General features: G+C 37.9%; 1 protein-coding gene across 1 annotated transcript in view; it reads right to left on the bottom strand.

The window, feature by feature from the left end:
- Positions 1 to 5,782: 5,782 nt before the first annotated feature.
- The window catches only part of LOC128985568 (uncharacterized), a 50,935-nt gene continuing 39,033 nt past the window's right edge, over positions 5,783 to 17,684 (bottom strand). The window contains exons 4-5 of the mRNA XM_054405177.1: positions 12,572 to 12,769; positions 5,783 to 6,441 (exon numbers count right to left, since the gene is read on the bottom strand). Of these exons, the coding sequence (XP_054261152.1) occupies positions 5,845 to 6,441; positions 12,572 to 12,769 (795 nt within the window). The 3' untranslated portion in view covers positions 5,783 to 5,844. The remainder of the gene's footprint in view (positions 6,442 to 12,571; positions 12,770 to 17,684) is intronic.

Genomic DNA, 17,684 nt, shown 5'->3' with positions numbered 1-17,684 from the left:
ACATTCCAAACTTATTGCAAATTGCATGGCGTTTTCCAGAAATTCATATCTCCAGGACACCCAGCAACAAACGGCTTAGCAGAACGCTCTGTTCAAACATTTAAGAACCGCCAGAAGTCCACAGCTTCGGAAAACATACCAATGGCAATAAAGGTCCAGAAGATCTTAATGCGGTACCGGGCAACTCCTCTAGCATGTGGCAAATCACCCGCTGAACTTTACCTCCGCAGGAAGTTAAGAATACAAATGGATGCTATTTTTCCTAACGTACAAAAACCTTCAACTAGAAATGCTCCTTCTGCACGTTCATTCAATTTGGGGGAGAGAGTTCAGGTTCGTCTCTTCATGAACAACAAGCACGTTTGGGAGTTTGGAGAGGTAAATAAAAAGCTGGGAACTCGACACTATCTAGTTTCCCTTGATATGTCAGGCCGACTTATAAAACGACACATTGATCAATTGCGGTCTACTTTGATACCAAAACCAAAGGTTGTTAGGGCTGGACCAATCCACATATTTGATGTTCCACGGGCTTCTAAATAAATACAGCACCAAAGGAAACACTACGGCTGCTACTCCTTATAATCAATTAGCTAATCCTGAAAGACCATCAACTGCCGTAAGAACATCAAATCCCGGAGGACCGTCAACTCCAAAAGGACGATCAATTCCCGAAAAACCGCCAACTTCCAAAGCAAACAATTCAGAGGTTCCAGAAGTTCAGGAAACAGAAACAAACAATGGCCATATTCCTGAGAATCAAGAGAGATCAAGGCGACAAAGGCAAATGCCGGGCCGATACAAGGACTTTGTGCTTTCATAATAATACACTGAAAGTTCAAAATAGTGGGGGAGACTGTTATGTCTTCTCTAAGACTGTTAATAATTCATTTATACATATTTTACTATCATATGTTTTTCTATTGTTTTTGTTTTGTAAACATTCATGAATTAGATTTTGTGTTGAGTTAATATGCGTGCATTTATTAATTATTTTGTAATTAATAAGAGTCATTTTAGCACTCGAAAAAAAATTAGGGTATAGTTCACTGATAAATTGTAGTTCCATATATCCAATGTACTCGCCATTACGAGAAATTAATGTTTGGTGCTGCTGAAACACTGATCTTGAGTAAGATTCATTATCTAGGTACGATAAAATGTTTGTATTTTTTCCACTCATTAGCAATTTCTGTACAACTTGCAAACGGTTTCCCAATGATTGTTCTGGTGGCCGTAGAGAATAAATTATATTGATCGGAACAAACAGTTCCGTCCCCTACTATGGGTATTATTGCATACTCAAACCGAAACTCAATTAGCACATTCCTTCAAATCTGTTCGCAGGAAAACTAATATTCATTTTGTTTGAGTTAAGCCTCCGAATCACTGATCAATACGTGTACTGGTGAAATTACCTGCTGTCAAGTGATCCTTTTGACCTTGAAAGGCGACCGGTTTCAACCCTCACGGGGTCATCTTCAGGCGGACGTCGTCATCGTCTTTTTGTTCTTGCGAACACGTCGTTTTTTAAAGACGTTTTTTGTCTAGACTCAACTTCCGTGTCGCCCGCCGCTCCACCGATCGGTACCATAATAGTTATTGGCCATTTTTCGTGTTTTGTGTTAAGTGTTTTAAATGTTAAAAACTGTAAACCTCAATGTTTTTTAAAAAACCACGTGTTCGCAAGAACAAAAAGACGATGACGACGTCCGCCTGAAGATGACCCCGTGAGGGTCGAAACCGGTCGCCTTTCAAGGTCAAAAGGATCACTTGACAGCAGGTAATTTCACCAGTACACGAAAACTAATACATTATTCGAAAATACTAAATTTACACCAAAACATAGGCTACAAATCATTAAAAAGTATTATTCACATGGCCAAAATGTAAACAAATCTGTGGAGGGATCTTTAAAGGCTTCTGGGACAGAGCCCTAAGGGAATTTGATTCGTTTTCCTTTTGATAACTCATCTACAGACCAAGACCTTTCTTTGGACACCTCTACCAAGTTTCTACGCCCAGCCGTTCTCTCAAATTTGTGGAGACAAAGTTTCCAACTAAACATTTAGATTCCCCCATGTTAATCTTATAGGAGAAAACTCAACTTTGATGGAAGATCCTGCCCAAACTAATAAAGATTTCAAAAAATGAAAAACACTTTGCAAAACTACAGATCGGCCATTTTTTTTTTTGACACTTTAATAATTAAAATCGGTCAAAAAATGAGGGAGGAGTTCTGTTTACAAAAATCGGCTTAGCGTATTATATATATAGAAGATTGTTTTGTCGATAAAACCAGTTTAATTTTCAATCTCTTTGGGTTTGAACTGTTTTTGTATAAGTGAACAAGATAATTTAAAAACTGTAGTTTTAATTTAACTGAAAAAATTTAAGCTTCACAGACCCTCTTTGAGAGGTTAGAATTCCACAAAATTATTATTAAGTATTTCAAGAGTAAACTGAAAAATCTATTCCCATTTTTGGACGAGGAGGATCTCTTGAGAGTTGGAGGCAGATTGGCAAATGCAAATATACCGTTTGACATGAAACATCAATTGTTATTGCCAGGAAAGCATCATTTTTCAAAACTTCTGATTAGAAATGAACACATCAGACATCTATGGCACTCAATTGGTTCAGAATGTAATACGACAAAAATATTGGATTATTAACATCAAGAATGAAATAAAGTCAGTTATTCGGAGTTGTACAACATGTATCAGGTACAAATCGTCAACAGCTTTTAATATAATGGGTAATTTACCAATCTCCAGAGTCAATGTTGGAAGAGCCTTTAGTAAAACAGGAATAGACTTTGCCGGTCCTATTACTACAAAAAGGATGGGAGGAAGAGTAAAAGTATTTTTAAAGAGTTATGTTGCACTCTTTGTTTGTTTGATTACCAAAGCTGTCCACATTGAATTAGTTTCCGATTTAACTTCAGATGCCTTTTTGAGCGCTTTCAAACAATTTGTTGGTCGAAGAGGATTTCCTAACGACGTATATTCTGACAACGCAACCAATTTTAAAGGTGCCTATAACCAACTACACCGTGAAATTGTGAAGTCCGATTCAATTTCGAGATTTTCTCAAGAACGAAGTATCAACTGGCACTTCATTCCTCCATCATCTCCACACTTTGGTGGATTGTGGGAGTCAGCAATTAAATCTATGAAGATTCACCTAACTCGAGTAATGGGCGATCAAGTGTTAAACTTCGAAGAACTTTCCACTTTACTGGTTGAAATCGAAGCTTGCCTCAATTCAAGACCACTATCCCCTATGTCTAATGACCCAAGAGACTTAAATGTTATTACACCTGGGCATTTTCTTATTTTTGCTCCTTTAACTTCAGTTCCTAACCGAGATTTGACTGGATATAAAATTAATCACGTAAAAAGATGGACACTTGTAACACAAATGAATCAACATTTCTGGAAGAGGTGGTCCCTAGAATATTTAAATAATTTACAACAAAGAAGCAAGTGGATGGAAGTAACAAAGAATTTAAAGGTCGGAGATCTAGTCATCGTCAAGAAAGAAAATATTCCTCCATGTAAGTGGCACACTGCCAGAGTAGAACAAGTACATCCAGGAACTGATGGAATAGTACGTGTGGTCACCTTAAAAACAAGTGGAATAATCAAACGATCCATCTCAAAACTGATTGTGATTCCAACGGACTGATCTTGAGATACAGGGTATCTCAAGGGGCGGAGAATGGTTAGACTTTACCATCAATTCTTTCTTAAATCATATGTTTCTAATTATTAAAATGTTTTTGTTTTTACTTAAAAATGTAAATACAATATGAGTTGAGTGAGTAAATCAATGTGAAAACCAAGTCCACTTTTTCTGAGTTATTATCTATAATTTACTTACGAACTACCTGATTCTCTGCATAACCTCTCTGACACAATTTTATTTGCTTCAATTGGAATTAATTTGGCTAGTTATTATTATAACGTAAATTAATAAATTATATTTACCTGAGAAAATGCAGAATTAAAAGGCCTAATGTGTCATGACCTACCTTCTACCGACACGGTAAGTGTCCGATGTTTATTAAGCATTTTTTCGTTTCGTCTTTTGGCCAATCAGTGTTAATGTTTCGTGTACGTGTGTGTTATTTTTTTGTGAACTTTAAACCTTATGACGTCCATTCTATGGAATAAATCAATGCAACAATTTGACCTGAAGATGTGTTAATATTAACATGAAACAGCTGTAGTCAACCAACTACAAACCGGGATCACTTGACGGATACAGGTAATTTAAACCTTTTATTGTAAAAATCAGTGATCCAGAGGCTATACCATAAAAACTAAGTTAATAGTCTAAGCAAACTAAAAAAACGTACGCAGGGATCGTTAAAAAAATTGCAAGAAAACGTTTTATGGTTTTACTTTGTAGAGTTGGGTTTGCAGAATGACATACTAAAAGTTGCCAAAAATCGGTGCACAAGAAAACCACTAGAATCACAATTTAAAATGGCGGCTTTTCCCAACATTGGACAAATTAAAAAAACATATTTCACATGCATTTGTTTTGCACATTTTACGAGATATTGACTTGGGACCACCGCGTGTATTTATTGGGTGGTTAGTACTTCATTTTGATAGGGAACACGTTTTTGGCCACCATCTTGGATCCGCCATATTGGACATAGATAATTTTTTTCAATGTAATGATAGTGTTGTGACATATCATTGCAAACTACATTTTTACACTGATTTCAATGCCGAAATCCGTTTTTAAATATCTTTTTTCATTTAGAAGATATATTCAAACGAAAACTCTCCCCCATTCATTTCTTATGGACGTTTTGTACTTTGATAATTTTTAAAAATTATTTTTCTTATATCTCCAGTTCTTATTAACACTTGTAGTTCATTCTAGGCTTAAAACATTCAGTGATGTGAGGGCTTTCATTTGAGCTCTTGATCATTAAAATCAGACGAGTTAAAGACCAGCTACGAACCTCGGAACAATATTAAATTTAACTTTTTAGAAATATATTTTTATTAAAAGATTTATAACTCGGGTTGTTAATACATCACCAAGTTCTTTTTGGTCTCAAACTACTCAGTAAATGTTTGGCTTTAATTTTATTAATCATTAAACAAAATCTGACAATTTTAAAATGAGTCATGGACCATAATTTAACATTAAAATGTATTTATTTTGAAATTTCTCTTTAGTTAAAGACGTATATGCCCAATTCTAAATAACTCCCAAATGTCTTTATAGTCTTAAATAATTTGTAATACCACTGACTTTTATTTTAGCTATGGATTACTTATTGGGAGTAATTAGGGTTTGGGATATATGTCCTTAACTAAAGACAGATTTTGAAAAAGAAATAATTTACTGTTAAATGAAGATTCATGACTCATTTTAAATTTGTCAGATTTTATTTAGTGGTTAATAAAATTAAAGAAAAACATGTACAGAGTAAAAAGGACAAATAAAAAACTTTTTGCAACTTTTTTAAGGTCATATCCTATATTTCTTTGACTATAATAGCTTATTCCCTATATGGAAAATTCTGTAACCAGAAAACTTAAGATATTTTTTATGTTGATTGTTTATAATAAGTGTGTGAGATACAATGAGATAATATATGCCTTCTGCCTTCTATCGCCATTAGGCTTTCAGTCCTCCCAAATCAAATGTCACCTTGCTCTTTTCCAGCTGGGAAAATATACTAATTTATGATAGTTGCCAAGGTATAATGAAAAACTTAATTTAAACAGTAAACAATTTATTAAATGAGTGAACAACTTAACAGTCAATAAATATCCTTTGATAACAATAAATCACAATACCTTTTACAATAAATCACAATACCTTTTTTAATGTATCTCGACTGGAGGTGTTGGAAAATACAGAAACGTCTTTACCTTGCCTTGCATCAAAGTTTGAGAATATTTCTCTGTATTTATCATTATTCCTACCAAAGTAATTGTCCGGATCATAAGAGGTATAAGAGTCCTTTAATCTTGTTGGGAATGCAGATGTGTTTCTGTGAAGGTCGATTAGGTTGTCGGGAATGTTTTTGCTGGGACGAAAAAAGTCAGCTGTGACATTTGCACCTTCAACATTATAAAGAGAATTATTAACATATGTAAGATTGTACCGCAACTGTTTAGAATTGCTGTCTTTTTTATTTTCTGTAGTGTTACGCCTCGGTTTCAAAGAAAATAAATTATCCTTGAACTTGGGTTTTTCATTGTTGGAGTTTTGCTTGCTGCCAACACTATTGTTTGGTCTATTGGTTGGTCTGTTGTTAGCTGATGATCCAAAGTTACTGACACGGTAACATTCTTCTAGTAAAGAATTCCCTCCGATAATGAACACTTCTGACTTCGGAGGGTTATAATTCTGGTAAGGGTTGAAAGGGTAGTATCCTCCACCACTATGGATGTGAGGCCAAACCTAAAAAAATATATATATGTCAACTTAACAGCAATACAAAAACTCTGAAACACTTCCTGACTTTACCAAGCTGTTTAAACTACTGAAGAGCCATGCCAATCAATCTACAGCCATTTTAGACTACAGTTAGGCAAAATACTCAAAATTTCAAATTTCAAATTTCCCTTTTGAAAATTTCTCTTCAAACCATTTTAAAGAGCTTAAACAAACAAATAATTTAGTATATAGAATTGTTTTTGTGCAGTTATCGGTTACGTGAAAAAAATTGTAAATTTAAAAATTTCTTTATTTTATACTAAGCTATTAATATTTTACTAAAAACACACTTAATAACCGCCACCCCCCTCCCCTTTAGCAGCAAACCTAGGTAATCGTTAAACCTAATGCTATTTAAATAGCTTTAAGTGAGAGTCACATCGGGCAAATGGAAATTCGCTTAGTCTTTAGCGCGATAACTCGAGCAAAAATTATCAGATTTTAATGGAATTCGGTACAAACGTGTAAACCTAAGTTTATTCAAACGAGATCAGACTATGGGAACGGGGGTTTATGGGGGGATTTATGGGATAAAAATCCTTGGATCCAAAGACGATTTTTTATGTGCGTGTATGTGTGTGTTGTGTGTCTTCAATGTATTACATTTTGACAAGTCCTGGATTAAGAAATTAAGGTGAGTGAAGCCCACAAAATGATCAATACAGTATAATAAACCTCGCCTAAAAACATGTCTTTCAAAAATAAGTTTTTGATAGTACAATCCCGTTCATTCCTAGCTAGATATAGGATAATGAACAATCATGCAATTATTGTAGAATGATGAGTATGTTGTTGTTAAATTGGAGTTCAAGTATTTGGCGGATACTTCTTCTACTTTCCGTGTCCAGAAATCAGACTTCGCTTTTCCAAAAAATTAGCTACCCATATGGCTTTGTCATTCGCATGTAAAAGATCATATCATTTAATGTGCAAGACTGGTCCAGCCGTGGGCAGATCAGCAGATGGCCAGGATCCTGATCAGTACCACACGCGCACAAGATGTTTTCTTCGTCTGGTAAGAGACCCCATTTCTTGCATGTTTGTCTTGCATTTTGGTACCTCGACCCTAATTCGATTTAGGGTCTTCCACACCGTGTAATGAAGGCCTCCACCAGGAGCCAGTTCCTCCCTGGCTGGTATGGGAGGGTTAATCAACGTGGCCTCCCACCTTGTCACCCGATTGCTTGAGAGTGATCCATCCAGGACTCGTGTCCGTGATAAAAAGCTCTTTCTGGACCGAAGCCGTCGCTCTGCAGGTTGGTGGCCGTGTAATGGGTGACGAGGGTCTGTCTCTTGCTTAGTCCTTTCTGCGTCGGAAGCGACATCACGTCGGATTGATGGAGGGGCGATCCCTACGATAGGATAGAGTTTGTGTACTGGGGTTGGTTTCAAACACCCAGTTACGATCCGAGCCATGTCATTTGACTGCAATGTCAACCTTTTTTGCATGTGACGATGCATTCCATACTGGTGCAGCGTACTCCGCAGCCGACACACTGAGCGCTAAAGCTGAGGTTCTGAGGACATTAGGGTTATTAGGGTTAGCACCCCAACATTTGCTGGTGAGTTTCCTGATGATATTATTCCACACTGAGACTTTACCTCTTGTCGCAATACAATGCGCCTTAAATGTCAGTGTGCGGTCCAGTATGACACCAAGATATTTGGGTGTAGGACAATGCTGAAGACGGTCTCCCCGCCACCTCACATTCAACTCACGGCCTGTTTCTCTATTGTTCAGGTGAAAGGCACAAACTTGGGTCTTAGCAGGGTTCGGCTTGAGGTGATTTGCGTCATAGTACTGGGAAAGTTCATTTAGAGTCATAGTCAGCTTCTGTTCCACCTCTTCAAAACTCCTACCTTGTGCCGCCACCGCCGTATCATCTGCATATATATACTGACGTGTAGCGTTTGGCAACGGTTGGTCATTAAAGTAAATGTTATAAATAAAGAGCTGGGGCTAAGACGCTACCCTGAGGCAATCCATTTCTTTGATTCCTCCATCTACTTTTCTTGCCTTAAAGGGACACGAAAAACCGCCTGTTATGAAGAAAAGTGCCTATCATTGAAGTCAGCTGATAGTCTTTGGTGATACTGTACACTTTTCCAAGAGTCTTCGATGGTTTACGGTATCGTAGGCAGCTGTTAAATCTACAAAAGCGACACCCGTGATCTGTTTTCTCTCAAACCCATCCTCAATATGTTGGGTCAGGTTTAAAACTTGGCCACAACAAGACTTGCCTGATCGAAAGCCTGCCTGTTGTGGAATGATCTTTTATTCCAGAAAATCGCCGATTCGATTGAGTATCAGACGTTCTAATATTTTATATATGTGGCATAAGAGGGAAACAGGTCGAAAGTTCTTAGGATCGTTTGGATCTATCCCAGGTTTGAGCAGTGCAGCCACACGAGCTTTCCACCATGCCTTTGGTATATGCATTTGGCTTACGCACATGTTCATGAGGCTCAACAACCATTGTATGGCATTTATACCTAGGTTCTTTAGCTGTTCGACTCTGATCTCGTCAATACCTAGAGCTATATTAGTCTTTAAGCTGGTAATGACTGCAGTTAGCTCCGACATGGTGAATGGTTCTTCCAGGAAGTGATTCTCACTTGCCACATCACGCACAACAGGCTCCCGGTATTTCCTTCCATAGGTTTTGCCATTTAAAAGAAGGTTGGTAGCGACTTGATCGGCAGTAACTGTTGTAAAGTTGTCTTTTGGTTTTGTCGCATCTCCATTTATGTTCTTGAGGAACTTCCAGGCCCGTCTGCTGTTCACCTGCTAAACTCTCCACAAGATCACACCACTTAGTTTTGCGATTTTCGGCAATGACTGACATAAGCTCTTCACCTGCTAGAAGTGTGTCCTCAGCAAAGGGATCATTGTCAAAGAGACCTTGGTATCGTTCTAGCAGTGGCTTTGCCTCTTCAGAGAGTCCTGCGATGTAATGGGTTCGACAGCCTCTAGGTATCATTTTTCTCGAGACCTGCTGGACAAGCTTAATGAAGGAGTCATACATATCAGGTTGTGGAGGGATATTGGCGATTTCTCTGTCAATGATCTCCCTAAAACCCGTCCAGTTGGCCTTTTTGAAATTAAACCTGCGCCTTAGAGGAACAACTTCAGGTTTAACAACAGCACTTACGGTGCATACTATAGGTCTGTGTTGAGTTCGGGGAATCGGATCACCTACAGACTTTTCACACTGGGAGGCAATCCTGCTGCTCACAAAGATGTTGTTAGGGTTATAAACCCTCTTACATCTACCGCTGTTAAAGGAGCAAGGGAGCTTAGGATCGTGTATGAGCTGCAGGTCATTTGTCTCAGCCCAGGTTTCAAGTTTTGTCCCATTTTCACTTGTCTCTTTGTCCCCAAGCAATGCTCTGACCATTAAAATCCCCCAAGACGAAATTAATGTCATCATAGCATAGATTATCGGGCTCTGTAAATACATACTGACATTCGGGAGGCTTATACAAAGAGTTGACACTGTACTGTGGTGTCCTGACCGTTAGTATCTCAGTATTGTTCCTCTCAGTAAGCGAAGCTGAGGTGATGTCAATGTATGGCCTGGCAAAAACAGCACTACCATATTGATCATGAGGTCTCTCTAGAATCAGTCTCATTCCCTCTATGTTGGGTCTAGGTTTTAACATGCCCCGGTGTGTTTCTTGCACAAGGAGGAAGTCGCATTCGTACGTCTTGCTCATATCAGACAGTAATACTTCTTTGTCTCTGGATATTCCCTCGATATTAATCGAGATCGTTACTAATGGCCTTGAAAAAGACCGTTTAGGCATATTCATTTTTCGAAGTCGTCCGGTTGTAGAAGGATTTGCCGCTGACATGTCAGCGTTGCCCGGGGTGCGCCCGATTGTGATGTCGTTCATAGCGTGTAATGTTCACAATCTTCGGGGAGGCTCCTTCTGTGTACCCAAAATTTGGCGGATTAAATAAAGTATTAGTGGTTGAAAAGTAATTTACAAAATAAAATTTAGAAAGTTAAGGTTGTAAATAAGTTTTCCCTCTGTTTTAACTTCGTTAGTCACACATGCTTAAGTTTAAGTTTGATTATATATGAATTGATTTAGCCCTAAAAGCTGTAAAATAGCTCTAATTTTAGTTTCTAATTATTTTGTTCGTCTATAAGATTAAACATTTATCTTTTTAATTTAAATTTTTGTGAGCGAAGTGATGACAGGTTTGCTAGTTCATTATAAAACTAGCTGAGTACCCGTCCTTCGTACGGGGTTGGCATATTTTAAAATGCAATAAAATGCTGCAATAAAATGCTTATTGCAGTTATACTCAAGCTTTGCGTTTGCAATGGGAGAAAATACAGTTTGGTAAAATTTTGTTCTTTAAATTTGCGTAATGCTATAGTATAACACATCTACCATAGCCATAATGTTTTACCACTGCACCTAAACAATAGAAAAAAATCAATTATCAAACATTCTCACAATATCACAAATTATTCATAAAATTAAAAATATAAACATCACTGTAAACAATCCTACTTTGACAGTTCTCACTGCATATCACAGTCTTTTGTCTTTGCTTAGTTCAAATTAGCTGTTGTCATTTAAATGCAAAAAAATTATAGTGCTGCACCCCGTTGATAAACCTTATAACTTTTTAATGCTATTGCATATCATAGAACCAACTTAAATATTTGAAACAGCTGACTAAATTCTTTAATTCCTTTTAAATATGAATACTCATAAGTTTAACATGGGGAACTACAGAGCCACTGGGGCGGAGCCCGAAAGGAATTTAGAGATCAGAATAGGCATCTATATAATTAATACGCTACATGAAACTTTGTCGGTTGAACTTCTCCGCCATTTCTTAACCGATTTTATCCATTGACGTCTCATTGGAAAGATCGTGTCACGTAGATTTGCAAACTGGCCTTACATTTTTGAAAAAATCCCCTGGGCTCTGCCCCAGTGGCTTTGAAAGTTCCCATGTTATCCTTATGAAGAACATAATTGTTTACATTTTGATCAGCTGTATAATTTAATTGCTGTTATTTATTATTCAATTCAATGAAACGCATTGAGTACATTTATTTACTATTTGAGTTTGTGTAAACATAACCTCCAAGACGGATCGTGTTAGTATGGTTGTATCTTAAATTTGTGTATTTAACGTTGTTTTGTGTCGCTATGACGGATCGTGTTAGCATGATGGTAACTTAAATTTGTGCATTTATCGTTGTTTTGTGTAGCAATAATTTGTTTATTTGTTGTTTTTTTCTTTTAAATGCCTCCGACGCGACTACAACGAAACATAGACAGGAGGCGTAATCGTGATAACTACCGCAGCTACAGAACAGGGGCGCGTAATAAACTTAACTCATCACAGTCAGCACCTGACCCTGGACAATCTCAACTATTAGGATACAAATGCGTTCTAACACTATCCCAAAACGACTTTTCGTTGTCAATTGGCCCTCTATCAATGACCTGTGTTGCCTGTACAGCGAGGCATTTTGAGAAGGAGAAAACCGGACGGATTGCTTTAGGTTTATCAATAACTACGATAAACATGGTCTGCGTTATACACCGGTAATCTTTGAGTTGACTCTTTTAAACTCATTGTAAATATGACTGTTATTCGTTTTGAAATAACTTCTGTAATACTTTGCAATTGCTCGAATTCGAGCAACATGTACACTAAGAGAAAGAAAATAAACAAACCACTTCTATGATTTCAATTGAATTGTTTCTAAAAATGGTTAGAGCATTGTAGTTAACACTAATACCGAAACCCCCGGTCTGTGAGACCCCATTTGAAAAATAATGGACCTCGCTTAGAAACACAAACCGAAACCCTCGGCCTGTGAGACCCCGCATTAAAATACTCTAACGCAGGGCTTCTGAGACAACCTGTCAAGGTCACGGCACCCATGCAAAATGAACAAACAATATATCAATAGGTAGGGGAGGAAAAGTGGGGAAGGTATTGGGGGAATGGAATCTCCTAAGTAAACAATGTTGCCAACATGCGTTTTCGAAAATTCCCGTGGGCCTGTCAGACCGGGGTTTCGGTATTAGTGTTAAAAATGTATTTGATAAATACCTCACACTGATAGATTCCATCACTATTGTCTGTTATAGGGTGTTTGATGAGTAGTTCTGAGATGACAGTGCCATCATGTGCTCGGATATGGACATCGTAGAGATCCTCCTGGTGTACAGTAGAACCGTCTGCTATATGAACACCTTCAGCACCAAACAACAGCTGCTGAGGACACTGGTGCTTGGTCCACACTATGTGCTGCACAGTGCAGACATCACACCTTTCACTTACTGTATGTTGTAATTTCAAGAATAATTTTTATCAAGGTCATTCCATACAGCGTGTATAAAATATTTGACAACATGAACTTTTCAATATATATTATTTTCATAAACACTTTTTTATCCCTAAGGTGTGTGTTATAGCACCAGTCATACAAAAATCATTTTTATTTTTATGGGGCCTTGACAAGCTATTTTCAAGAATACACTTCAGTCCAGCTAATCCAAACTAATTGAGACCGAACGCTGTAAGAATCAGCCGATTGTTTCGGATTAGCCTAAATCTAAATAATTTAAATACAGTAGAACTTTGATTATCTAGGGTTATTGGGGGAAGAGATACCACGGTTAATGAATACTACAGTTAACTCAACATACAGTAGAACCCCGGTTAACCGAAATAAAGGGAGGAGAGCCGTTTCCGATAACCCATCAAATGCTAAAAATAGCCAATGTATCACATAAGTGTGTAGGAAAATGAATTTAAGAGAATGTGTATATAATTCAGTGTTTTATTTCAGCTACAAAAATGTTACAATGGGATAGAAAATACTTTAAACCAGACAACTGAAGTTATAAAAGCATTTTACAGCCCTATAATATTTTATAGAACCATTTCGGTTAACCCGAAGGGAAAACAATGTAATACTGTGTGAATACACTTTAGTGTCATCATTCGCATATTTACATAAAAATTAATAGTATTGCATTATCATGTGATATTTCAAGTCATTAAACTCGGTTTAGATATACGAACTGTAACGTTTAAAATGACAGCTTACTCAAACAAAAAACTAGCAATAAATTACGTAAAGAACATAACATCTCTTGTAAGCTTCTGCTAGTGATAGGCTATCGGAGCTTGCTATTTGAGAACAGAGGCATGTGGATAATAATAATCAACTCTAGTTTGATCAAAGAACAAAAGCGGTTGAGGTGAGAACTACCTGCGGCTAATGAACGAATTTTAGCGAGTTTCCCATATAGGGAATAAGCTATTACCGTAGTACTCATGGTAAGACCTGGACCCGGGACCGATTTAATTTTTTGTTTTGAGGTCTCTAGAGGCCAAAAACACTATCCGCTCAAATTCATATATACCGTATATATACAGGGTTAGTAAAAGTCTGGAGACCCCCTGTCAATTTTTTAACGGCCCATACTAGAAAAACTAAACTTGGCACACCTTTATGGCATGTTATGAAGTACTTTTTGGGCATATTGGCATAACCGCCACTTGGTGTACATCCCCAAAATGGGGTATTTTAGAGGAAACTAAAAAATTTCAAATAGTAAGACCCATCGAACGACCCCTCATTTTGAAGATCCTGGTTGTGACGCATAGCGGCACGCTATATTTTTTATAATGTGTGCATTTCGCGAAGCCGGGCTGCATGACCAACTCGTTGCCTGCCGCGACTGCATTGACGCTCTCTCCCCACCTCCCTACACTCTTGTCCTCTTTCTTCGTCAACCGTCATCTGAACAGGAAACAGCAATTGCGACCTTCTCTACCGATGCAATGGATAAGTGATTCTAAATTATATTTAAGTAGGAATTAATTAGTAATTATGGTTGGGTAAGTCAGGTAACAAGCGGGGAGCCCTTCTGGCTCGCCCTACTATTGAAATGAAGGAAATTACAGCTTAGCCGGTTGGCTGCCTTCTAGCCAACCTTCTCAAATCTGAAAAACTCAATCACATGTTCCCAGAATGTAAATTAATAGTTATCAATCAAGTCCATGCATATTTCACATTCAGTATTTAATTTACATATTATCTCATTCAATCATCAATATTAGTAAGTTATTATTCATGTTCAGTTCATACTTGGAAGGATAGGTCTACGGTTAGCAAGGGCGGGTCCAGGGCAAATTTTCGGAGGGGGCCATTCTATTGAGTGTGTGGGGTTTTTCTAATTCTAGGCCAGCTTGGCCACAACTTCCGGGGGGTTTCCATTGTGGAAGGGGGGTCCGGCCCCGGAAATTTTGGAAAAGTTATACTTACAAAGTCGACAAGCACTCTGACGAAGAAAAAGTTTAATCTCTTGTAATCTGAAAGGGAGAGTTTAAATGTAAAACTTCCTTAAACCATTGATAAACCTTTTTCTGTTCTTACTGGCCCTGTAATTTTACCTATCTATTTTTAAATGTTTTGTTTCATAATGTCGACGCGCATTGTATTCCTTTTAACAATGATTGTTTCACAAAATAAAAAAGTTCCTCGCTTACTACATTTTTTATGTTTTTAGTGCTGTTAAAAATCGACCATCAATCTTAATTTGCCTAAATAAACTATAAAAAAATATGTTAAGGTTCAAACTAACTACACAGTAATAAGCACCGTCTAAAAATATAAATTTGAAATCTTTATGTTAAAAAATAAGTGTAGCAAAGGTATGTTTGTGTAAAAGAGAGAGGTCCATACGACCCGCCGGTGGCGCCGGACTCAGTATCCCACCATTTTGAATGGTGGGCACAGCCCGTTTTTCCACCACACAGCGCGCCAGTAACCAGGGGAGTATTAGATTAAGCATACTCCGTATTAAGTTATTATATAGATGATATCTGTACTAGATTTCCCAGCCTGACGGGTGAGGGTACGACACTGCGATGTTGATGATGTATACACTCGAACGCACATGTCTACGTGAAAGAATACTCTGTAGAAACGGCAGTGTGGTAGTCAGGTAGACATCGGCAACGTCGCACTCGTAGTACTGTAATGGCGGTTGCTCAATCATGAGTCTAGACTAACCTAACTTAGAAAACAGCTAAGCAAAGCTTAAGCCTTAAACGCTTCCATTACTTACCATTATAATTTTGTCATGTGCTTGTGCTTAAGTGGAGGGATGCACATAGGTTGAATCTTGTAAAACTGTGTTACTAATTAAAAAAACCGTAACAAAACAAATACCCAACTGACTACTGAGCCGCATTTTTTTTTATAGTGGGTAGTAGGATGTACTGTATGACGCACTGACGTGAGGAAGGCATAGGATGGTGGGAAACGGGGATGTGCGCGGCAATTTTTAAGTCTATTTTTTAAATTATAAAGCTTGAAAAAATAAAAAACTGATTCTCGGGGGGGGGGGGGGGGGGGGGGGGGGCCATGGCCCCTATGGCCCCCTCTCTGGAACCGCCACTGACGGTTAGATAGTTAGTTAAATTAGTGTAAATCAAAGCTGGCTAGGCAAGTGTTCTGATCTGGGTAAAAGGTTTCCGTCCCTCTGGTCCCCAGCAATCTTCCTCATTTTATTGGTAGCAGATTCAGCACGCTAGCACGCTTATAATAAGTTTGGTCCGGACACAGTTATTCCTAACCTATTAGCATTACCCTGTTTATTCCCTCCTGATTCCCCGAATTCCCATCAATATCCCGCGCTCCCACACCATCTTATCCCATAACCTCCATATATTTCCCCCCGGCTACATCATATAGTATATAGTAGTCTTATTTCCTCCCCCCCCCCCCCCCCCCCCCCCGCTACATATTGTAGCAGGCTTAGGCCTAGATCAGAGTACTTAACCTAGTCAATTTCAGTTTCAGTTTTAGGAGATTATTTTTTAAGTGAACATTCTGGGGATATTTTTTCTGCCAAAAAGTAAAAGCATTTTTCCCTGACTTAACCGACGCCGGATAGGTAGGCTAGTAGTTTAATTGTCCTTAGATATGCCAAAAAAATACTTCATAACATGCCATAAAGGTGTGCAGAGTTTGGTTTTTCAAGTGTGAGCCGTTACAAAATTTACAGGGGGTCTCCAGGAAAGCTGTATGTTAAATTTAACTTCTGAGAATTTCAATTGGCTGCCATTTTTTACTGGATTGAGATACAGTGGAACCTTGATAAGAAGACCCTCGATAACAAGATGACCTTGGTAACAAGTGTCATTTTCAAATCCCCTTAAAATTATTTTACCCCTTTTCACATGTTATTACAAACCTCGATAAGAAGTCAACCTTGATAACAAGTCTTATTTTACAATACCCATGAGAGTCTTGTTATCAAGGTTCTACTGTAGATACCTCTGGTTTGCGTTGTTAGTTTTCTTTTTTACCAGGATCTTCAAAATGAGGGATCACTCAATGGGTCTTACTATTTGAAATTTTTGAGTTTCCTCTAAAATACCCATTTTGGGGATGTACACCAAGCATAATCGGACCATGGGACCCGGTTTTATGGGGTAAAAATGGGCTGAAAATGGGGTATTCATGTTTTGGACGAGTTGTAACGAGTTTTTGGGGACATCGGTTTAACCGGAAACACCACTATCCCCGAGGAGTCCGGATAGGAGGGAGTCTACTGTATTCAACAAATTTCCATTGTTACTTATCACCCGATCACAGGCTACTAGGTGTTGTGTTGTCATCAGTTCCGAGCTACTGTTGTAAAACGCACAGCAGACAGATGTGTAAGGAGCAAACAATTGTCAGCGCAAGCGTTGCCGTTAGGCCTACTTACAGCTTCTGATTAATATTTATGTTCTGCTACCATTTTATTTTTCAAAATGAACTGTGATGTCTCAGAAAAAATAGTAGGAGCCTAATACATATCAATGTTGAATACTTGCACTTTTAAACACTAGTATTATGAAATACAACTTTCCATCTAAGAAAGATTGTGTGAAATACATTTTTACATTATTGCCAATTATTTCCAAGAATTTTCTGGAACTTTTAGCGAATTTCCCATATAGGGAATAAGCTATTACCGTAGTACTCATGGTAAGACCTGGACCCGGGACCAATTTACTTTTTCGTTTTGAGGTCCCTAGAGGCCAAAAACACCATCCGTCCGAATTCATATATATATATATATATATTTATATATGTGTCCATTAGCGCGATAACTCGAGCAAAAATCATCCGATTTTTATGAAATTTGGTACAAAT

Source organism: Macrosteles quadrilineatus, unplaced genomic scaffold (assembly GCF_028750875.1).
Source record: "Macrosteles quadrilineatus isolate MER2022 unplaced genomic scaffold, UCM_ALF_1.0 Scaffold_2__2_contigs__length_208266976, whole genome shotgun sequence".
Classification (NCBI taxonomy): domain Eukaryota; kingdom Metazoa; phylum Arthropoda; class Insecta; order Hemiptera; family Cicadellidae; genus Macrosteles; species Macrosteles quadrilineatus.
This window is presented reverse-complemented; position numbering and strand designations above follow the sequence as displayed.